General features: G+C 38.5%; 1 protein-coding gene across 1 annotated transcript in view; it reads left to right on the top strand.

Annotated features, from left to right (window-relative positions):
- The window catches only part of PDE11A (phosphodiesterase 11A), a 137,490-nt gene that overhangs the window by 17,126 nt on the left and 98,558 nt on the right, over positions 1 to 21,806 (top strand). Inside the window, exon 2 of the mRNA XM_074828301.1 lies at positions 538 to 696. Within this exon, the coding sequence (XP_074684402.1) occupies positions 538 to 696 (159 nt within the window). The remainder of the gene's footprint in view (positions 1 to 537; positions 697 to 21,806) is intronic.

Genomic DNA, 21,806 nt, shown 5'->3' with positions numbered 1-21,806 from the left:
ATCTGTGTTGAAACCTGTCAGAGCCACCTTGCCCATGGCTTTCACCATCTATGGCCAGTGCCAAGGCCTATGTTGCTGTGGAGGACCCTCTGCTTACAGATGGCCCCAGAGCCATCAAAGAAGGCACAGTGATGGTGCTGAGCTGTGGGTGTAAGGAGCTTGTGCTTTGTCAAGGCCCAAAGCATCTTGCACAGTCTCTGTATCACATTTTTCCTCTTCTCATATTTATGTTCCTCATATGCTTAATTTGTCTTCATTTTCCACGTTCTCCTGGTAGCTGTTGTGGCATTCTTCTAATTGAGGTATAAGTGTGGGACTTTAGTGAATACAATTATGTAATTGTAAACCTTGTACTGATCCTCTGAGAAAACTATTTTTCTTAGTATCTTAACTAATAATGAGATAATAACAGAGAAACAACAACATAACACTACTGAAAATACTATATAAGACATTGAGAAAATAAAGTACTTTGCTGCCTGAAGAAAGCTTAGATGTATGACACGTGTGTTAATGCTTCCTTATTTTCTTTTGAAGGATCGTCGCTTTAATGATGAGATTGACAAACTGACCGGATACAAGACAAAGTCACTCTTGTGCATGCCCATAAGAAACAGTGATGGAGAGATTATCGGTGTTGCCCAAGCAATAAACAAGACTCCTGGAGGTGCCCCTTTTTCTGATGATGATGAAAAAGTAAGATTACCTTTATTTTTGTATTTTTTAAAATTTGTTTTGTAACTCAGTAGACTCTTCTAAAGATACTTAATACAAATAAGTAAATGGCACAGCACTTGTGTTAATGATGTTTTATTAGAAATGCTTAACATAAAATGTAAATTTTTTTGTCAAAACATGTATCTGTTCTGTAAATGTGGGAGATCTTGTGGCTGAAACTTCAACTTAATGGTCTCTAAATCTTATGTAGACTTTTTTTATGTAGTACGTCTTAATAGGAAGACTTTTTTATTTTTGAAAACTTACCTATAAGAATAAGTTCATGGGTGAAAGCTATCACAGAGATGAGCCTAAGCTTGCTGACTTTAAAAATCACCACCTCTTAGCGCTCTTCGTGGGATAAGTGCCTGTAGCATGTGTAAAAGAAATTTTATTTTAGAGGAGATTATGCATATACAATTTTATGCTATTCTAAAATATAGAAGACTTGTGAATACCCCTGAAAGGACAAAGAAGGTAGGAAGGGGACACTAGTTATATATATGAAGTGAAATTTGGAGAGTAAAGTGAGGTCAAAAGGCAGAAGAATAGAGGGAGCCACAAGCTACTAATTTGAATTCAAGAAAGTAGGGAAAATAGGAAATTATGCTGTTGAAGGCAGATGTGTACAGCCGAGCATGGAAGGAAAATGTGCGTGAAGCCAAAAATTGACGAGGGAGGAGAATGGTAGAGGGCAGCAAGCTGGGGAGGAACAGAACAGCAACTCTCTCTGCCCAGGAGACAGAAATGGAGTCTCCTTCAAGCATATAATAGGGAAATATACTTCTGTGTATTAAAATAGTATTGAATCTCATTTTTGTGGAAGTGTAGTTAGAGGCAGAATTTTCTCCTGAAAGCTCTTTGTGTTGATTCAAAGCATCTGGTATTTGATGCAGAGCCGTTGTTGGTGTATGACACACATGTTGACATGTCTGCTATGACAAAAAGAAATGTTAAGTAATGCCTGTTGGAAGGGGAAAATCCTGTCACATTGGTTCATCTAAAGAGATGGAGATCATTTTTAGAATGAAGATTGCTTGACATGAATGAAATGTATTATAAAGCTACATGTCTGGATTACAATCTTTAAAATACATCCTACAATTAAAAGGAGTGGAGGATAAATTAGGCTAATAGTAAGAAAGCTTATGGTTTGACAGACTAACAATACAGATGACTCAGCTCCCTAGTTATCCATAGTACCACAGAGTGAGCTTTTAAAAAACTTTTATAAATGCCAACTAACTGTGGTTACTCTTCACGCTAACATTATTAGTAATTTTATAAACCTGAAAAACTAATTACAAGAACAATACTCACTGCAGTGTGTATGTATAACTGGCATCATATTTTGGTTAGATGTCTCCTTCTAAACATGTGTTGAGTAACGAAGAAAGTCAGTCCTATCTCTGGCAGTATCACCTATTCTAGCACCACATTAAAGACAACTTTTCTGTGAAAAGCTTATAAAAACTTTTTTCCTTAAAAATAATTAGCTTTTGATTTCTGTTTCTCCAAAGTGTCTGTGTAACTGATTCTGCATAGTGATTTAGCTTGAATTAATTAACTTTTGAAATAACTTTCAATTTTCAGATGCTACTTTTTCAGACATCTGAGGTGACCCAGTACTACTTAAATTGTTTCTTTATAAGTTATCTAAACTTGTATAACCATTAGTTTGCTTCTGAATTACTTTTGATTCTTGAAAATGTTGGATGTTGAATATTGATTTATTAGCATACAATACAAACCTGGCAGTGTATGCTACAATGGGTAGCCACATGCAAATTAAACAAAATGAGACCTTCTCTGAATAGGCTTTTTTCTGCACTTCTTTTTATTACTACTCTCTGGGTCTGTGTAAAGGGAATTTTGTTTTAAATGCAGCCTTTGTTATGGATACGACATTTAATTATCATACACTCAACTAACAAAACAACTGTGTACATGCAAATTGTGCATTACATAAGCATATTAATGTAAATATTTTATACCATTCTGAGGGTGTGGCATTTGCTTCCATTCAGTGACTGCTAAATGTTATCTAAAATCAGCAAGTTGCCCATACTTTAATTGCCATCTTTATATTATTTTTACTAATAATTTATTTCACTGTTATAATTATAAGCCTGTATGTTAGAACTCCTCAAGAATATATTAAATGGGTTCTGACATGTAGAGTTTATGGAAAAATAAATGAGAACATAACCGTTATCATGCTCTGTAATAGATCTTAGATTTAATGAGGCCTGGCAGTCCGTGTGCTGTTATTTCAAAATCTGTACTTTTAAGTTTCTTCACTCACTGATAACCTAGAAAGCTGGGAAGCAAGAGAGCGCAGGATTAGCAAACAGATTTTTTTATCAAAATATTGGCAAAAGTGGTTGTGAGGAAAGGGGACAGCAAAAACTGGGAAATCTTTTTCAAAATAAGAAAAGATCTACATGGGTGTTGAGGTGGGTTGTGCAGAAAAGCCTAATGAGTAACTGACAGAAGATGTAAATCCAGTTTTATCTTAATGTTACAATTTCTAACAGCAGTGTCAGAATGGTTACAAAATGAAAATGTAAATTACTCTTCCTCTTCCCCTCCTCCCAAGACCTCTCAAAGAAATGTCAGTGTCATTTAAGTCTGACTCTTGTTTGCAAGTGTCTGTCCTCTCTTAGTATTATGTGAAGCAATTAAAATAATCTGAGGGTTTTTTTACAAAGCTACAAGACTATATTGTATAATGAAATCTCATTTGGGGACACTACTGTCTTCAGTCAATAGGAAACAAAGAATTATGTTTTCAATTAGAATTAAGTAGATGCTAGCATCATTTTTATGTACTCTTAGTTATTTCCAGGAAGTTAAGAGCAAATAAAATATTTAAGATTTGAAGAGTTTTTAATGCTCCCAAGCTGTAACCAAGTTTATATTTTGCAATATGTAAAATGGACTATTAGATTTCAAAGTTTTTCTAGTTTTGTTTTTCATGGCAACTTTTCAGGTTTTTCTTTTACATCTCTGATCACGGTGATAACAACACAGACTAATAATGAGTCTAAGTGAATTTTCCACATGTAATGATTGTTTCCCACTGCCAGATTTATTTTTTTCTTTTGTTGTAAGGGATGTTTCAGCCAATTCATTGTTTAAGTGCAGAACTAGACTTGACAACCACTGGCATGAGAGAAAATGTTCTGTCTCACAGTGTATTTTGTCTCCCCAGCATCAGTGGCTCAGCTGAACAGACTGATTTCACAGATTTCCAGTTTGATACAAACAATAGTAGAATACCTTATTACTTCTGTATAGCAGCCATCACTATTATATTATGTTGTGTAATTGGTAACTTTTTGAAAAAATAGGCTGGTGATACACTTTTACATGTATTTTGCAAATGAAGACACTAGTTAATCTGCACAGATTTAGAGTTGGAAGATTAAAACCCCAAACCCCAAAAAAGAACTGTGCACCCTGCATGCGTTCCCAGTACTGTCCTGAAGATTCATTTAAGTATTTATGCTGTTTGCTGGTGAGTCATGCTTGTTCCAGGACTGGTGAGAAACGCAGCCTAACAAGAGCTTGACAGTCTGTAGTTTAGATTATTGTATGCCCTTTAGAGTCTTCTGAGATGCAGTGCCAAAATAAATCTAATTGTCCATCAGAGAGGCTTAATAAACAGTAGCAGCAGCTCCCCTGTCACTTAAACTGGCATCCTGGATCTCTCTGGCTCTGATGTCCTCCTAGCCTGAAAGAAGTGAATTGACTGCAGGGAAACTACCTAGGGCAGCCAGCTCGAATTAAATCCTGCTTGACTTACTGAAAAGCAGTAGTTTGAATGCAGTGAGATCTCTCTTAGGAGTGGGAAGGAAGAACTGGATTTGGTTGTCTGTGCTCTGTGGATAGTTTTATTAAGAAATGTGTTTGTCCAGATTCCAGGATTCAGCTGGTACATGTTCGGTTTGTGAGGGCTTGCTGGAGCGTAAGAACACCGTATCTTCGTTTCTATTTCTTACATTCCTAGTAGCAGCCATCTGATTCTAAATTGCCCAATTTAATGTGCTTTTCTTGGTCCATATTAGTTAAGGCTTAAATATATTCTACACCGGGTCTACTATAGTGATGAATGATTTGGAGGGAGTTTGCTTTACCTGCTAATTTGTTCTCTGTAAGTTTTTGCATGATGGGCTTAAAGTCATGCTGGCAGGTAGTGATTTCAAAGTCAGGATGGTTTCTTTATCATAGGGAAGTAATCAGCTGTAAATAAAACTACTAGGGAAGGGAGTGAGCCAGAACAGGCAAACATCTCTGGCTGCTGTGAAAATGATGACCCCAGCTCTGTGAATGTGTGGAATTTACCAAAAAGAGTCACCTGAAAATTATTTTGGTGTGTCCACTAGAAAGGAACGTAAGAAACAAATTAGGTAAATAATTTTTAATGTTTCATATATTGCTTTATGTGATGAACTCCTGCTAACATCTACCTTGGTTCTCTGAAAATCTGCATGGCAGTGAGACTTCAAAAGCTATTATTTAAAATTGGCCTAATCCTCAAAGGTATCATGTGGCCAGTATGCCACTTACATCCCAATGCAAGAGACAAATTCGCTGAAAGAAGGCAGAAAATAACAAAGACATTTGAAGGATGAAGGTGCTGAAGCGCTACAACTATCTGGGAAAACTCTAATGGTCTATTAAGCACAGTTCTCAAAGTACTTGCTACACAAATCTAAATTAAAATAAATCACAGCAACTGAACTCTCTTGCTGGGGGAGTTTAAAACAATTTGTCACTACAATACTGGCTTTATCAGAGCAGCTTCACACCACTAGTTTGCAACCACCAGCACCAAATGATTACAGTGACAAATATTTGAATGGACTTCTTTCAGTCTTGCATACATTCAGTCATGCTTTCAAGTTAAGCTGAAAGTCTAGATTTCTTTTTAATTACAGAACTTCGTAAATGTGCTTGAAACTTAACAAAAATATATCTGTATACCTCTGTTCTGAGACCTGCAGTTAATATTTGAATTGGACATCTTTATCTCTGAGGTATGGAAACATGTCTAACGTGTGATATTTTAGTGAACTATTTTTTCAAATATGAATGTGTATTTTCCTAATCTCAGGGGCTACTTTATTGCTGTGTGTTTATGGTACGTATTACACTAAATCAATCCTTGATACCTGTTTGAGGCCTCTAGGTGCTATCATAAAACAAATAAACACATTGTCAGATTTGTCATCAGGAGGGGTTTCTCTATGGAACAGTTCAGTGAAGATTGTAATTTTTTTTTGTGGGGACTGGGGTTTTGTTCTTGTCTTGTATGATGGTGAGAGTGAGGAATGTATCTGGGTTCTTCCTGCAGTTGCCAGCAGGAATCTGGTGCTTGTATCTTCTTGATTAATACACAGAGACTCAAACAAATAAGAGCTCTTGTCTGTAAACCTAGACTGTCATTTGGCGAATATTTGCAGTATTTGACTCAAAGCTCAATAAACTAAATGACAATCTCTGCTGACCTTATGGGCTTTTAAACAACAAACCTCTGTCCATTTTTACCATAGGACCCTCTTATTAAATGCAGACCCCCAAAGTCTATTTTATGAAGTTTAAATTCATCCAGGTCGGAGCACTGTAAAGAATTTGGTTAAGGATAGCATTGGCTTCTGTATCCTTCCACTGGATGCAAATGGTCTCCAATAAGCTGAACACATTTTCTGTGGTGACTGCTGTTGATGAAACACCTCCCTCAGCTCGATTCACTAGACATAAAAAAGACGACTGCTTAATTCCTTTTGTGAACATTCATTGAAAAGTCAGAAAACTAGAGAGGTTGTTATGTCAACCCTCCCCCTAACACAACAAAGATCAGGGTTTCCCTCAAGTTAAATTTAATTTTTTTTTTCCTAGGAGACGTTTTGACAGCTGATTAGACTCTGAAGTTGCCTCTGAGCTTGAAAAAGGTGATCAGATTTAGAAATGGTAGTCAGTCCTGGAAACTGAGCCATACAAAGAGCCACGAGACAGAATAAAACTTTCATAATATTTGTTGGATGCTTGTGGTAAAAAGAATCTGGTTGGCACACAGAAGAACCCTGTATGCATTTCTTCCCATGTTGGGCCTCATCTCTGTTCAGCTCTACAAAAACTGCATTGAATCTAATCACAGTATTGGAGCTGCTGGTTTTGTGTACCCAAAGCTATGTACAGGTTATGTTAAATCCATCTGGTAGATGCATTAGATGATCTTCATGTCTCTTGAATCAACTATTTCAAGTGGATTAGAAAATCACCAAGGTATCATTGTAGTGGTTATTGTAAGGCAGCCTCCACAACTGCATAAGGGCTTAAGATATTTTCATTGTCTAAAATACACACAGAGCCCTGAGCCTTCAACAGGCTGATGGTAATAGGCAGTGCTTTACAGCCTGAGTTATCAAGGCTTTTTTTACTGTTCTATTTGACAATTTGTGGAAGCAGCCTGATTGATTTCCTAGGAAATCAGCCCTTTTCTTTGGATGTGAGGGCATTAAGTTTTTGTATCTAATGCAACATTTGAGAATACATTGCTGCTTTCTTTCATGCTTAGTTCAGTCATGTTATCAAAAATTGTACTTGCAATGATTTTCATTAATTATGTCCCTGTTTGACAAAACTCCAGAGGAGTTATGAGGATAAGTGATCCGTTAGAGACATTAATTATGTCTCTCTGTTAGAGACATTAATTATGAAGCATTCAGTAGTACCTTGGGTCTAAGTCTTACTAAGAGACCTTTGGGTCTTCCTGCAAATTCTGAAGCATAAAAATAGCCCTGGAGCTTGTGCTTTGTTTTCCCCTTTAATTGGTGTTCACAAGGGCTTGCAGCAGGCCTAGAGAAAGGAGTCCAGATCTCTACTGGTCAAACACATGAACACACTTCACAGGAAGACTGGTAATGGAACAAAGCACTGTGGTCATGGACACCTTTGTGCAGCCATACTGCATTCTCCAGTGAGAAGCAGAATAGTGTAAAGTTTTCGACAGAAAGCCCAGAAGCCAAGAACTCTGCAGTTCTGATAGTAATTTTCAGACGCTTCAGTAACTAGAAACTGTGAGGTTAATATTACTTTTATCTTTTTTATTGATACTGTATTAATAGAATTTTTACTTAAATGCTTTGAATACCAAAACAACAATAATAAAAAGGCTCAGGAGGATTAGAATTTTGTTTGGTTCGTCTGTCAGCAGAAAGCAATCCTGCCACAAAATAGTCTGAGGGCTATGATATGTATTTGTGTTACAGTATAACTCTTAGGTACTGTCTATATAAGGAATTGTCTAGAAAAGTAGAGGTTTTTTTCTGGAGAAAACCATGTTATTACATTACCTAAGGAATAAAGTTTTTAGATGTCTTCCTTTTCTTGGCAAAACTCCTTTAAATGAACTAAATTATATTGATCAAATGGCTCATTAGAAAAATCTTGTTTGCTTCCAGTAAAACCTGCACTGGAGCCTTGTTACAGAAGAACGTAAGAGGAAACCTTTCTGGTCAGCAGCTGGTGAAGCCTTCATTTCTGACAATTAGTGGAGATATGCCCTGTGGGCTGGATAGGAGGACTTTGTCCCTAGTGAAGTTTTTTTTGAACTTCTGTCAGTCTGTTCAGTTCTCCATAGCTGTTCTTCATAATAACTTCAAGGCTTGATATACTTTTAGAAAATAGCATTTCGCATCTCCTGTGAATTGCTTATCTTTCCTGAAGCAGAATGAAATGTTCGTACAGCAGTTCCTGCCATCAAAAGTATTTCCCACTGGAATTGTGATGCTGAGCCTGTCTGTAGCTATAGGTTATGTGATGAGATATTGAGAAATGCTTAGCAAATAATTTTGCTAAAAATTAAGTCAACCTCTGACCTTCAACATATTATTACAGGCTTCATAACAAAGTAATTAAAACAGTATTGTCATTCTGGCACTGACTCATGGTATGCCCTTGGGCAAATCACTTTACAGTGGTCTCTCTTCTGAAACATAATTCTAAAAATGGCATTAGGTGGTTCTATATGTACTATCAGACTTTCCATTTTAAGTATTCTTACTTTATAATAAGGAAATTATTTTCCCTCTTGCTGAGCTCAGCCTGAGCTTTTGAAGCCTTGTTGAATGCTTTGTGTGCAGCAGCTGTAATCTGGACAGATCTGGTTAGAAAACACCAAAACAATTTCACAAAAATCAGTTTCAGCTGTTGGTTTAATAGCCTCATCTTTACATGTAATATTTCTCATCTCCATGAAAATTGGGCCACCCTGCTCTCCTTGTCTGGTTTGCAGAAGTGTTACTGGTCTATAATTGGTGAGCTCCTGACTGTACATTAGAGGGGACTCAGTCCTCCATGCTATCTTTGCAAATGCCAGCCTGTGAAATTCATGTCTGCATCCCAGCAGACGGAGTGTGTAAGCAGGAATGTAGCTGTAATGCCTACTAGGAGTGTATAGGAATGAATTTCCCCTATATCTTGCAAAATGGCTGTTTATTTCTTCTGCCACAAATGAATAAAACCCTTGTCCTCTTCTTTCATAGGAACATAGAAAAGATTTGTCACCTCATATGAAAGGTCTGTCTAACCCAGTGACCTTTTTCTGTCAGCTGCTGAAAGCAAATGTCTGGGATGAGGCAAGCACGGAAGGGTATTTCTCTCATGTACTCCACCAGTTTCCAGTGACTTGTGGCTCAGGGACAGACATGGTATCTTTGTATTTAACACCACCCTAAGGGTTTTCTACTTACAAATTTATTCAGGTATTTCTTGAGGCAAGACAAACTTCTAGCCTTCACAACATCCTGCACGTTGTGTGAAGAACTGCCATGTGACTTCCATTAATTTCATGTTATTCTTCCTTATTTTGCTTTTAGTGAAGAGTTCGTTTTCATGCCAGTTGTTTTGCCCTAAAAATCTTCAGCCTGTAAAAGCTGTGAAGTGACCGGTGCAACAGTCTTTCCTGCGGTCAGCTGTCTGCTTTGGCAGGAGGGGTGCCTGCTCCCCAGAGTCCTGGGCAGTGCCTCCAGTCTGCTGTGAGTGTCGGTACTTTCCATGTCTAGAAGGAATTTGAACCATATTTTTTGTACACTCTAGCCTGAAAAACCAAGAACTGCAGTTTTCTTAGTGTTTTAAAACTACCTGTCAGGTATGCCCAGAACTGCTTTTGAAAGCCAGAGCTGGTCCTCATCGCTTGTTGGCATCTTGATGTCACTGCATTACCAGAACATTAAAAAAAAAAAAAAAAAAAAAAAAAATTCTTGTTCATCATCTAACCTAGCTAGTCTGCTTTGCTGATTGTTAATTTTAGCAAAAACTGTTACTGTTCTTATGAAAGATTCCAGAGCTACCTGAATCATTGTGGATGTTGGGAAGTGTTGTATTTTAAATTAAAACTTACAACAAAGCATGAAAAACATGTTGACTAACTTTTGCTGGTGACCTGACAAGATTAACAATTACTGTGCAGCAAGATTACATGTTCCAGAGTAGACCTGACTGGAATTATGAAAGCTACAGTAGTTTAACCAACTAATGATACCTATTTTGCATCTCTTGCCTAGCTGGCAAACACTGAAGTAGGGTTATAACAACCAATATTATGATGATTTTTTCAGTTGGAATGTTGTTGGACCTGTCAGAGATAATTAAGCCACATTGTTCATAACCATGAATGGTGGTCAGAGATTTCAGCAAGGAAATTATGCAGTGCACTTCAGGTAACTCTTAACAGGGTAAGCAAACTGTCTTTAGAAAAATATTTCCTGTGAACAGCATAGTGATACAGGCAGGGGCACCAGGAAGAACACTTCATTTAACAGTGCTTTGTGAAAGCTGTGAGTAAGCACCTTAATCGTCAATTCAGTCTGTGGGGAACTCTTTTACTTAGAATATTTATCCACATACATTTTTAGTGAAACAAAAAAATATACTGGCAGCTATCAAGGCTACAGTGTTTAGACTGAATTTGACATGAATTTAACCTTAGTATTAATTTGCTGGCAATTTGCTATGTATGTGGATAAAAACAAATCTTGGGGTTTTTTTCTTTTTTTTTTTATTATTTTTTAAAAAAAGGCTTTTGCTGTATAAAAACAGACTAGAATTTCATGATGTTGGTGTCATGGTTACAAGGCAAATTCAATGATAACAGCTCTCTGGCATGATAATAGCTCTCTGGTGTTGTGGCATGCTTTAAAACTGGGAGGTGAGTGGAAATGCCTTGGAGCTGTAGTGGACAGTGTGTAGGGCTGTATTGTTGGGTCCCAAGAGTGGGGAGACACGTGCCAAGTGGTGATGGACTTTTGGAGATCAGAGAGCCAAGGATGTCCTAGCTGCCATGTGGAGAGAGATGTCTTGTAGGACAGTGGGGCCACGTGTTGTGGTCTGAGCTGGAGCAGCCCTGCAGACTCATCCTACAGAGCAGAATAGCTATGGATATGGTACTACTTCCTACTAAGGAGAGGAGGCTTTGAAAGAAGGAAACTTGCCAAGACATGTTACCATAAACACAATCTGAATTTTCCTTTTCTGTCACACACAGTGGAAAACATGTTTAGTGTGGTTAGAAGGGGCTACGTACTTGCTTCTGTGCTTGAATCACAAAGATTTAAAATGTGCTCTAGCCAATGGTTTCAGGGATTCTCCTTCAACTCAGGGTGTAAGGTTATGAGCTTTTAATCCTGTATCTCCAGAAATTTTGTTTCTCAGGCAAAGATTGTTGCTACCCTATTGGACATGCATAGCAGCTGAAATGTGGCCTCAATAATACAGCTGTCACAGGGTAAACTCCCATCTCTAGTCTCTTAAATAATATCAAATAATTCTGAACTTCAAGAAGTTGGCAAAACTTGACTGAGCATTAGGAATGTGGATGACTTATAAAAGCTGGTCTGCCTGCAGAAGCATTAAACCAGCAGATTGGCAAGAAGCTTCTCAGTAACAATTTAGAGCAACAAAATACTGCATTTAATTGAAGTTTTGGGAAAACATGTAATGTAGAGACTGTAATTTTCCTTATAAGTGGAGACATTATCTCTGTTTTTGTGTGATCTCATGAACATCTGACAAAATCTGACCACTAAGTTATAAACTCAGTAGTTGCTGCCAGCCCAAGCAGTTCATATACAAATGAAAGTTTTTTTTATTCTGAAGTGGGTTTTGAGAAATTGCCATACACAGGAAGCAAAGGTCATTCCAGTGAGATGTGAAAAGGTGTAAGCCACCATAAGAGCCTGTAAGAATGAGCTAGAGCATTTCGTGTGCTCAGCTATCAGTCTTTCGAGGTTTGAAGTTGCTGCATTGATGTTTACATTGGAACGAATAAAGAGGTAGGTTTTTTCCTTGTTTGGTTTTTTTTTTCACTCAACCTATAACAGATTTTCCTATATTCTCTAAAAATTAGGTTCCATTTTCAGAGTAGAAATAGTGGAAAAGAATGGTAAGAAATTTATTTTATAAGCCTCCATGTATAAGGAGGATTTAATGTATGTTAATCATTCTTCCACTGACAAACTCCTCAGTGATCATCTTCCTCACTGATGTAATACTACACTAATGTCCTGAACATTAAAACAAAATACTTCAATTATCGTTTCATCAGGTTCTTAGACTTTTTCTTTTAATGAAAACTGAACTAGAGACTAATAATCTGGATTGATTCTAATTTAATTTATTCCAATTTGCGTGGCCTTCTGTTTTTCTTCTGCTGTCAGTTCTGTGGATTTTATGAGAATAGATATGTCAAGGCAAATACTAAGATCTATTTTTGCTTATATAAAAAGATTAATTTAGATCTTAGATACTTGTAGTAGAATGTGATGTTGAAGCTGGAAATATATAACTGTTAAAAATATCCATGCGATACTGTTTTAAACAGAACCTGCTTTTCTGGGATAGCTGCTGTAATTCTGACCTGAAGTTAATCAGGCAGTGTGATTTTATGTGGATATGATTATGAAAGCTATGAAAGTGAGTATCAGGAGCAATAACTGGAACATTGTGTATCTGGTTGCATCTTCTACAATGGCAGAGTTATAGCAGCAGAACTGTGTTGGTTTTCTTTTTTTACTGGAATTATTTTGCATTTATTTTTCTCTCAGTATTTGAATTTTTTGAGTCAATCCTACATTCTGTTTTTTCTGGAGGCCAGAGGTCTCTCTCTGCCTGACTGGCAGCAACTGCTGCTGCTGGGAGTATCTGTTGTCATGCCTAATAGTATGGTTATCATATCCCTGAAAGTCTGGTGTTGGGACTACCAAATTAATACACAAATTTGTGCTCTTGTGATTAGTACTGTTTCATTAACCAGAGCTGCATACTGATACCTTATCAATTTCATTTGCAGTTGCTGTCACAAAAACCCTGAGAATGGGTTGCTGATTGTAAAACAGCATTCCGAAGCACATGTAGGAATGCACAAACCATTGTCTCTTTAAGGCAGGATTTTGCAGCAGGCAGAGGAGAAGTGGAGGCAGGAAAGTGCAGGGCTGGGGAAGTGAAAAGCTGGGGCAGACCCAGGGGGCACAGCAACAAGTGATGGAGAAAGCATCCTGCACTCCTGCGTTTGAGTCTACCACTTGTGCCACCAGAAAAGGGTCTCACCCCCTCTAGTGGCTTGCGTTCCTCCTTGGTTGTAATTATAATATAAAATCAAATGAGCACGTATAACTAGAATAGTGCCTCCCAAAGATAAGCTGTGACTGTCCTTTAGCTTAGTGTTTCTGGTACATTTTAGGACTGAAAGATGACAGCATGTTTTGTGAGTGTTAAATATAAATCAGGTTAGCCATCTTCATGCTTCTTCCACGTTTTCTGATAGACATTTACTCCACATCAGTGCATCCCAGCTTTAGGCTAAGAATGTACCAGTGTGTTGCAGCCCTCCGTGTTAAACCAGCGCTTTACCTTTCGAGGCGAGGAGTGCCGGGGCTGCCGCTCGGTGTCCCGTTATGTAAGGCGGAGTGGCCTGTTCACACTGCCATCAAGTGGATGCCAGGCATTACGGCACCAGCGGTGTGTGTGAAGTTTCTCGTCCTCTTTGGATAACGTCAAAATCTTAGTAAACCTAACTTCACTTACTTGCACGTCTGATTTTGATAACACCTGCAGAGGCCTCTCCTTTCTGCCTGCAGTACTGAAGAAGCAGACTTAGTTCTCTAAAGTCATGTGCTTACCTGGAAACATAAAGCAAGATTTTTTTTCTCCATAGTTTGTCTGCGACTGACTTATAATATGAGGTTGATTTTGATACCGACATCCTTATCACGTGTGAGTAACTGAGACTTCACCTAATGTAGGCAGAGGTACTCAGACATTAGTAACTGCCAGAATTGAGGTCATTTTCACAACTGCATTCAGAGCTTTCCATGGGTCATGTTTGCTTTGAGCACTATTTTGCTATTTCTTCTCCTGTGACTTTGTTGTGTAGCCTCAGACCTTTGTTGCCTCCCACTTTTCAATGTTGTTCTGAAGATGACAAGATGAGGAGACAAGCAGATCCAAAAATGGATTCAGATGCCTAAAGCAAGACTTTAAGTGTACTTAGGCATCTTCACTCAAATACAGTCTTACGGCTACCTGATCCAAGAAATGCGTGCACTCAGTAGCTCCCTCCCTGTTCATCCACAAAGTTATCCAGTGTGTCTGCATACATTGATGCTTCAGTCTGGCAGTGTCATCAATTTTTAAAAATTGAACAACCTTTCCTTTTGTTAGATGCTGAAAGTAGGTGAACATTTTCCAACAGGCTAATTTTTCAATTATTTATAGCTTTATCACATTTTAGATGTTTAAGGTGAATGTTTCCATGCTGATTTTTTTTACTTGGGCAGAAACTCCTTTGAATTTTGCCTTTTTTCTTTTAATCTACTAAAAATATATTTTTCCCAAACTATTTTTGAAAATATTTCCTTTGTCAAGCTATTGCACACCAGAGTTCTGGAAAAGAAGCCTTGACATTTGCTTGTGAGCTGGGATACACACGGCTGGATACACATCATGGGTATTGTGAGGATCCTAGTGCTGTCTGTGTGGTTTGAAAAAAAATGACTTTTTTTAAATTGCATCCTCAGAACTTTGTCATTCTGTTTTCTAGTTTATGGCTCATTCTACAGCACTCTCATTTTTCTTCTCCCACTTCAACAATTGTATTATCCTTTTTGCAACAGGCAGTGTACCCCAGTGCTGTACATGAAGCCTGTCTTCCCTCAGTGTGTTCCCTTTTTCTCATCCTGCTAATGTCTGTTTTCCCCCTATGCTTCACGCAGATGGGTGCATTTGTGAAAGGGGTAAGAGTCTTAATAGATTTGCTGTTTGGTAGAGCTCACATGTATCACTTCGTACTCAGACACTGAACACAGTGGTGGTAGAAAAGGTCATTGCACAAAAGCTTTCAGTGTTATAAGAACTTCTCATGTTCACAGGACTACTGGATTTCATACCAATGAAAAATGCTACCAGAGGTTATCACAGTCTGGCACTGTTTGTCATACTGCATTGTATGTCTCCACTTTCAGGTATTATTGGAAGTGAATATGAGGATGTAGAATATCGTATGTTCCCACTAAATTATTTGCAGATAGGAATAACTAAGTTGATCTATAGGATGTACAATGCAGTAGGTCCATTCTTTTTGAGCCTTTTGGTAAGATAACGTTTGTTTTCACACCCTCCTCTTAGGAGGCAAAATTGGTGATCAGTTCAGTCTTCTTGGAAATTAGGTTAGGATACAAATGGATCTTAATTTTCCTTCTCGTGGCTTGGTCAGTGTAATACTTTCCCAAAGCATTTGTCAGGATGCCAAGTGCAAAAATATTTCAGGGTGCTTGGTTCTTTGAACTCAAGTTTTAACAAACTTACTTCCAACATACTCTGTTTTTTGACCTTTCCTCCCTCAGCCATAGTTATCTGCAGCAGTGGCAGCTGTGTGGTAACAAGTTTCAGACAAGTGGTAACAAGGTTTCATGCAAGCTTATGAAATGCCGCAGAAAGTCACCTCTTCGTTCTAGCTTTTTGTATGTAGCTGGCAGCTTTGATTACCAGAACATTAATGCCTTTTCCAGAGCTCCAGATTTGGGGTTTTTTTGGGGGTTTTTTTTTGAGTTCTAAAGATGAGAACACCTCATGCCCCAGATTAAATCGTGGGGGGGTGGGGGGGTGGGGGTGTGTGTGTGTAGGGGGAATGTATACGAGAGGGGGAGAGATTAAATAGTCAAAAAGAGGCACTACATAAAACAAAGAGGTAGATTGGTCTGCCTAACTGGGTTGTCTAAGTAATCTGGGATATTATATCTGCTTAAAAGAGGAAAATAAAAGGTAATAGTTCCAATGTGGAAGCTAATGTGTTTTTAAGACCCTTGTCTTTTTTGTTTAAACAGTTTGAAGTGTTTAGCAATACTACTGACACTGTACTTGCTTTTCAGGTAGAAATGGAAATGATGCCATTTATTTCTTGGGTAGACTCCCCAGTTTATCCTGTGTTGTTTTTTAGCTCTCCGAACTATTGTTATTAGCCACCATCTCTTCTTCTGCAGAGGGCTGCTGCAAGTAGATCCTGAAGCTAACTCTGCTTAGATGTAATTGCTGTGTCTATATGGGATTCTTAGCCAGCTCTTGAATGCCAGAAATTGCTCCAGGTAAAACATACTCTAGATAAAATTCACCAGTCAACTGAAAATGTGGAATCCAGGGTCTGAGCCTTGGCATTGGTTTAACAATGGCAGCACCGAGATTGGGGTCTGTCATGGGGGGACAAGAATTCATTTCTGGGCAACGCAGCTCCTTCTTGGGTGCTCACTGTGTGCAAGTTCCCAGTCAAACCTGTAAGTAAAGATACTGTGTGTTTTGCATCATCAGTAATATGTGCTGCTCTTGAACTGTCCTAAACTAAATTCTATTATATGTTGTGATTTCTCTTTAGGAAATTGTGTGTGATATGTTGAATCATCTAGGTAATTATTTACATTCTCTCAAGAGAATAACAGACGTGGTAAATCTAATGAGAAAATTGTCAATACAAGTGTTATGGAGATGATGAATCCTTGTTTTTTTTAGATACCTCATAGGCTTATCTTTTTTGAAGGTATGCCGTTATTTCATGTGTTGTGCATACATTTTTTTTTTAATTATTTTTTTTAATCTAGATGCCCCACTCATGGGCCCAAGACCCCAGTATGGTAGGTGCTGTACAGTATTTCTTTCTCCAAAGAAATGGGAGGAAGTATTACAAAAATGACAGATGGGATGTTGTAGATACATGTCTGATGACCTTTTAGTAGACTTATGTAGACCTTCTGGACACATTGAGAGAATTTAATTTTTGTGCTTTATAAATTTTTCAGCTGGGAGTAGGCCACAAAAAGGAATATCAAGGAAAAGAAAAATCACATAACAGTAGTCATAGTCGAGAAACTGGAGAAGTGTCAAACTCTTCACCTCTAAGAACTAGACTGGGGTTGCAGATTGGACTGGCTCAGCTTAATCACAGGATGGTAGCATTAGGCCAAAAGTTGGATCTAGTCTTTCTAGGGACAGAATGATAAAAAGATATCTCTGCCACATCTGCATTAATGCAATTGTATGTTAGTGAGGTTACAGTACAGTAGAAGGGTCCTGATACAGTATTCAAGATTCCTTTCTATCAAAAACATACTGTGTTTTCCTTATGCGTTATAGTTTAATACTAAAAAAACCAACCAAACAAAAAACCCCACAAAAGCAAAAAAACCCCAACTGTGTTGGTGACTTTGCTGCATTAAAATGGCTAATGTTTTCAGGAAGTACTCTTAAAGCCAGCTCTTTGGAATACTTTATTTTTATTAGATCAGGTTCCATAAATTCTATTTTGTTCCCAGTTCATGTTTTTGGATCAGCATATTTCAGTATACCTTCCTTTCTTGTACTCTTTTGACACGCTATATAGTTATTAATCATAGGCACTGTCCATCTAATCCCAGATGGGAGGCAACTAATCCCAGAGCATAGACATAGATTCACATGATTCACACTAAACTAAAGGAAGTTTTTCTTTCCTTTCAATTCTTTTGGGCAGGGAGTTTTCCTTGTCTCTGGACAAATACAACTGTATTCTTTTTGTAAAAGGAAAAAAAAAGACATTATTGATTAATCATGTCTTGTTAGCAGTATTATTATAATGTAGTAACAAAATATTACTCAACACTGCACAGGCATAGCAATACAACCTTACTGATAATAATAGGAACCCAGGGTTATATTTATATATGTGATTTCAGGAAGCTTTCACTATTTAGAATCACAGAATGGTTTGGGTTGGAAGGGACCTTAAAGATCATCTAGTTCCAACCCCCTGCCATGGGCAGGAACACCTTCCACTAGACCAGGTTGCTCAAAGCCCCGTCCAACCTGGCCTTGAACACTGCCAGGGAGGGGGCAGCCACAGATTCTCTGGGCAACCTGTGCCAGTGCCTCACCACCTCACAGTAAAGAATTTCTTCCTTATATCTAATCTAAATCTACCCTCTTTCAGTTTAAAACCATTACCCCCTGTCCTATCACTACACTCCCTGATGCAGAGTCCCTCCCCATCTTTCCTGTAGCCCCCTTTAAGTACTGGAAGGCCGCTATAAGGTCTCCCCAAAGCCTTCTCTTCTCTAGGCTGAACAATCCCAACTCTCTCAGCCTGTCCTCACAGGGGAGGTTCTCCAGCCCCTGATCACCTTCGTGGCCTCCTCTGGACCCACTTAAGCAGGTCCATGTCCTTCTTATGTTGGGGGCCCCAGCACTGGACACAGCACTGCAGGGGGGATCTCATGAGAGTGGAGTAGAGGGGGAGAATCCCCCCACCTCGACCTGCTGGTCACACTTCTCTTGATGCAGCCCAGGACACAGTTGGCTTTCTGGGCTGTGAGCACACATTGCTGGGTCATAGTCAGTTTTCCATCCACAAATACCCCCGTGTCCTCCTCTGCAGAGCTTCTCTCAATCCACTTGTCTCTGCTCTCCACTTGGACATCGAGCAGTTGACCACAACTCTTGGAGTGTGACCATCCAGCCAATTCCTTATCCACTGAGTGATCCATCCATCAAATCCAAGTCTCTCCAATTTAGAGACAAGGATGTCATGCAGGCCTTGCCAAGTGCTTTGCACAAGTCCAAGTAGATGACATCAGTTGCTCTACCCTTATCCACCAATGTTGTAACCCCATCATAGAAAGCCCCCAAATTCATCAGGCACGATTTGTCCTTAGTGAAGCCATGTTGGTTGTCATCAATCACCTTCTTATTATCTATGTGCCCTAGCATAGCTTCCAGGAGGATCCACTCCAGGATTTTGCTGGGCACAGAGGTATTATCTTCCACTGTCATTTGTTTTCCCTTATTGTATGGTCTTTGTAACAGATTTTTGCATTTTTTAAATTAGTGAAGGGAATAGGTATACCTCTATTAGGTTGTTAATAAAGCTAAAGCAAATAACTAATATTAAAATTATGTTCAAGGTATCATGCAACTGGGAGTTATACAACACACCAGACTTGTGGGGGACAAGGTTTTATAGGTGGTTATAAGCCTTGATTATAAATGGCCTGTTTACTTGTAACTTCTACTGACTTCAAAGCATGCAAATCACAGTTTGGTTCAAATCTGCAGTCCTTATCTGAGAATCTGTTGTACCTGGCAGAAGCTCAGCCTAGAGGTAGAGGAATGAGGGGTTGTTTTAGATTTTCAAGATTATTTGGTACTCTGGAATTTACTGCAACGTTTCATAGACATTAAAACAAACTCAGCAAGTCTAATTTATTGCAACTTCTCTGGGCTGTCTGCAGTCTGTAAGAACTTCAAATGCCACCTTGCACTCTGTGCTACTGTCCTATCCACTTATGCATACAATTCTCACCCATGTATATCTGCTTTCCACCTATATTCATCTTCTCCTATGACCTGGGGAGAAGAGGATGTGTCAGTGGTCTCCTGAGTTGGGACTGTGGAAGTAAAGATCAGAATTTGTCCCCTTTAACTAAAAATCCATCTTTTAATTTGCAGGGAGCACTACATATTCTTTGTGAGAAATGCAATTAGTTTTCCACATGTGGTTTTACTTCTCTGTGTGGTTTTTAGTGCTATTGAGTTAGGACCCCAATTGTATTTTGTGTTATACAGGATAACACAAATAATTGGGTTCAATACCATTAGCCAGTTGTATTAGCAACTGTATGAATGGGCAGCAGCTCACATCTGAAGAGCTCTCAGACACTCAGATTATAGACTTCCACGCAGCTGGAAGTAAATTAGTGTGCTGTTCTGCAGTATAGTTGAAATCAAGGGACTATTTATGCAAGATGACTCACACCATAAACACAGGGAGACAATCACAGCACTCTTCCATATCTAAAACAAGGAGAGTGCTTTTCCTTTCATTGGTTAGTGGAATAGTAAGTGCATTATAAATGTGCATATTGATATTGTCAAGTGTTGGGCTAAACCTTCTTAAAGTTGGTAGCTTTAATCACTGGGCTCTTCATTTGTTGATAGCCATGTGAAGCAATTAGGCTTCTTTATGGAACATGAGGCTCAAGTCAGCAGACATCCCCAAACTGATGTGCACTTGTCACAGCCCAAAACAGAGGTGCTTACTTGGTACATACCTGTGTAAGCAGAAATAACAGAGAGGGTTGTGGGCACATACTAGTGCGAAGTAGCAGAGCTCCGAGTAAGATGGGAGGAAAATTTTTGTATGAAGTCTAACTCAAAGAGAGTTAGTACCTAAACCAAAAAAATCTTCTCCTGCTTAGTTTCTGCTTGGTTCAATGTGATGAGACTTAATACACTCCTTATATAAAATAACATTGCTTCAAGGCAACATTTACTTCCTTAATCTAGTTCTCCTTTTAATGAAACCAACTAGTGGTCACAATTGGGCTAAATGGGCTTAAAAAGAGGGGGTATCAGTGTGTAAAATTTAGTACTTCTCTCAAAATATAAATATTAAATATGTACCTGCTATCTGTGTTTAATTTTCTCATGATCAGAAATAGCTCCTTCTCCTCAATGAAACAAGTCCTCTCCCAGCTCATGTGTTTGAAGAGTTTCCCCACACATTTCTAGAAATTGCAGAAGTGTTTGTGGTAGCCGTTCATGACCTGACTTTTGCCCTCAGAAATCCAAAAAGCATAAGATGACTGGTTGCTACCCTTCCACATTTCTCTTGCACTTACGGGAACACACAAAATAAGCAAAAGTATCAGTTTGCTACTGGTATTGTTAATGTAATGCCATTCCCATTGTCTGCCTTCATACAGTGCGTGGGAAGAGAAAGATTTTTTCATAAATAAGAATTACTTATAAATTCAAGGTGCAGCTTGCTTTTTTTTTTTTTTTTCTCAAAAATGTAAATGGATGCTGAATCCATCAGCAGGAAAATTATTTTTATATTCAGAATGAAGCTTCATGGGTATTTATTTGGGTATTTATTGCAGTTAGTTTCCTAGCTCTAGTGTAGCTGTTGTGTAATAAGTCAAGGCTGTTTAGTTATGGTAGGAAGCATAACATTTGTCATCACATACTTACAGGATGACTGTGAAAGTTTCAGTTTTCAGTATGCTTGTCCACATACTGGTTGAAGTTCTGGCATGGAAACCCATGTTTTCAGTTTCCTTTGGCTTTATGGCACTTCATTACCAGATTGTTCAGCTGTTATCATCTGAACGTAGTATGTCTTTATGGAGACATCTCCTCCCAAGGAGAATTAAGAGCAGTGTCACTGCTACTCAGAGCTCCAGAGAAAGGGAATGTTAATGCTGCTTCTCAGCTGCAGGACAAGGAGAAGGTCTGGTACTTCTGAAGCTGGAGGCTGTGATCCACAGTGGTAACTAACACAAAAGACAAGCAATAATTGTTCACTGCCTTGGCTGTTTCTCAGTACAGAACAACTGTAGGAGAAAAGAAAATGCTGCTTGAGCAACAGGAACAAAGGCATCATTCTTACAGACAACGTTATCTCTGAAGAACTTAAATTTTCATATTGATAAGGGAGCAGAGGAAAAATCTGGTTTTCAATGAAGATAGCTTGGGAAATGAAAACATTTTGTTTTCTGTACTCTTGT

The sequence above is a fragment of the Strix aluco genome, chromosome 6 (assembly GCF_031877795.1).
Source record: "Strix aluco isolate bStrAlu1 chromosome 6, bStrAlu1.hap1, whole genome shotgun sequence".
NCBI classification, from domain to species: Eukaryota; Metazoa; Chordata; class Aves; order Strigiformes; family Strigidae; genus Strix; species Strix aluco.
Note: the sequence above shows the minus strand (reverse complement) of the source record. Positions and strands in the feature narration are given on the sequence as shown.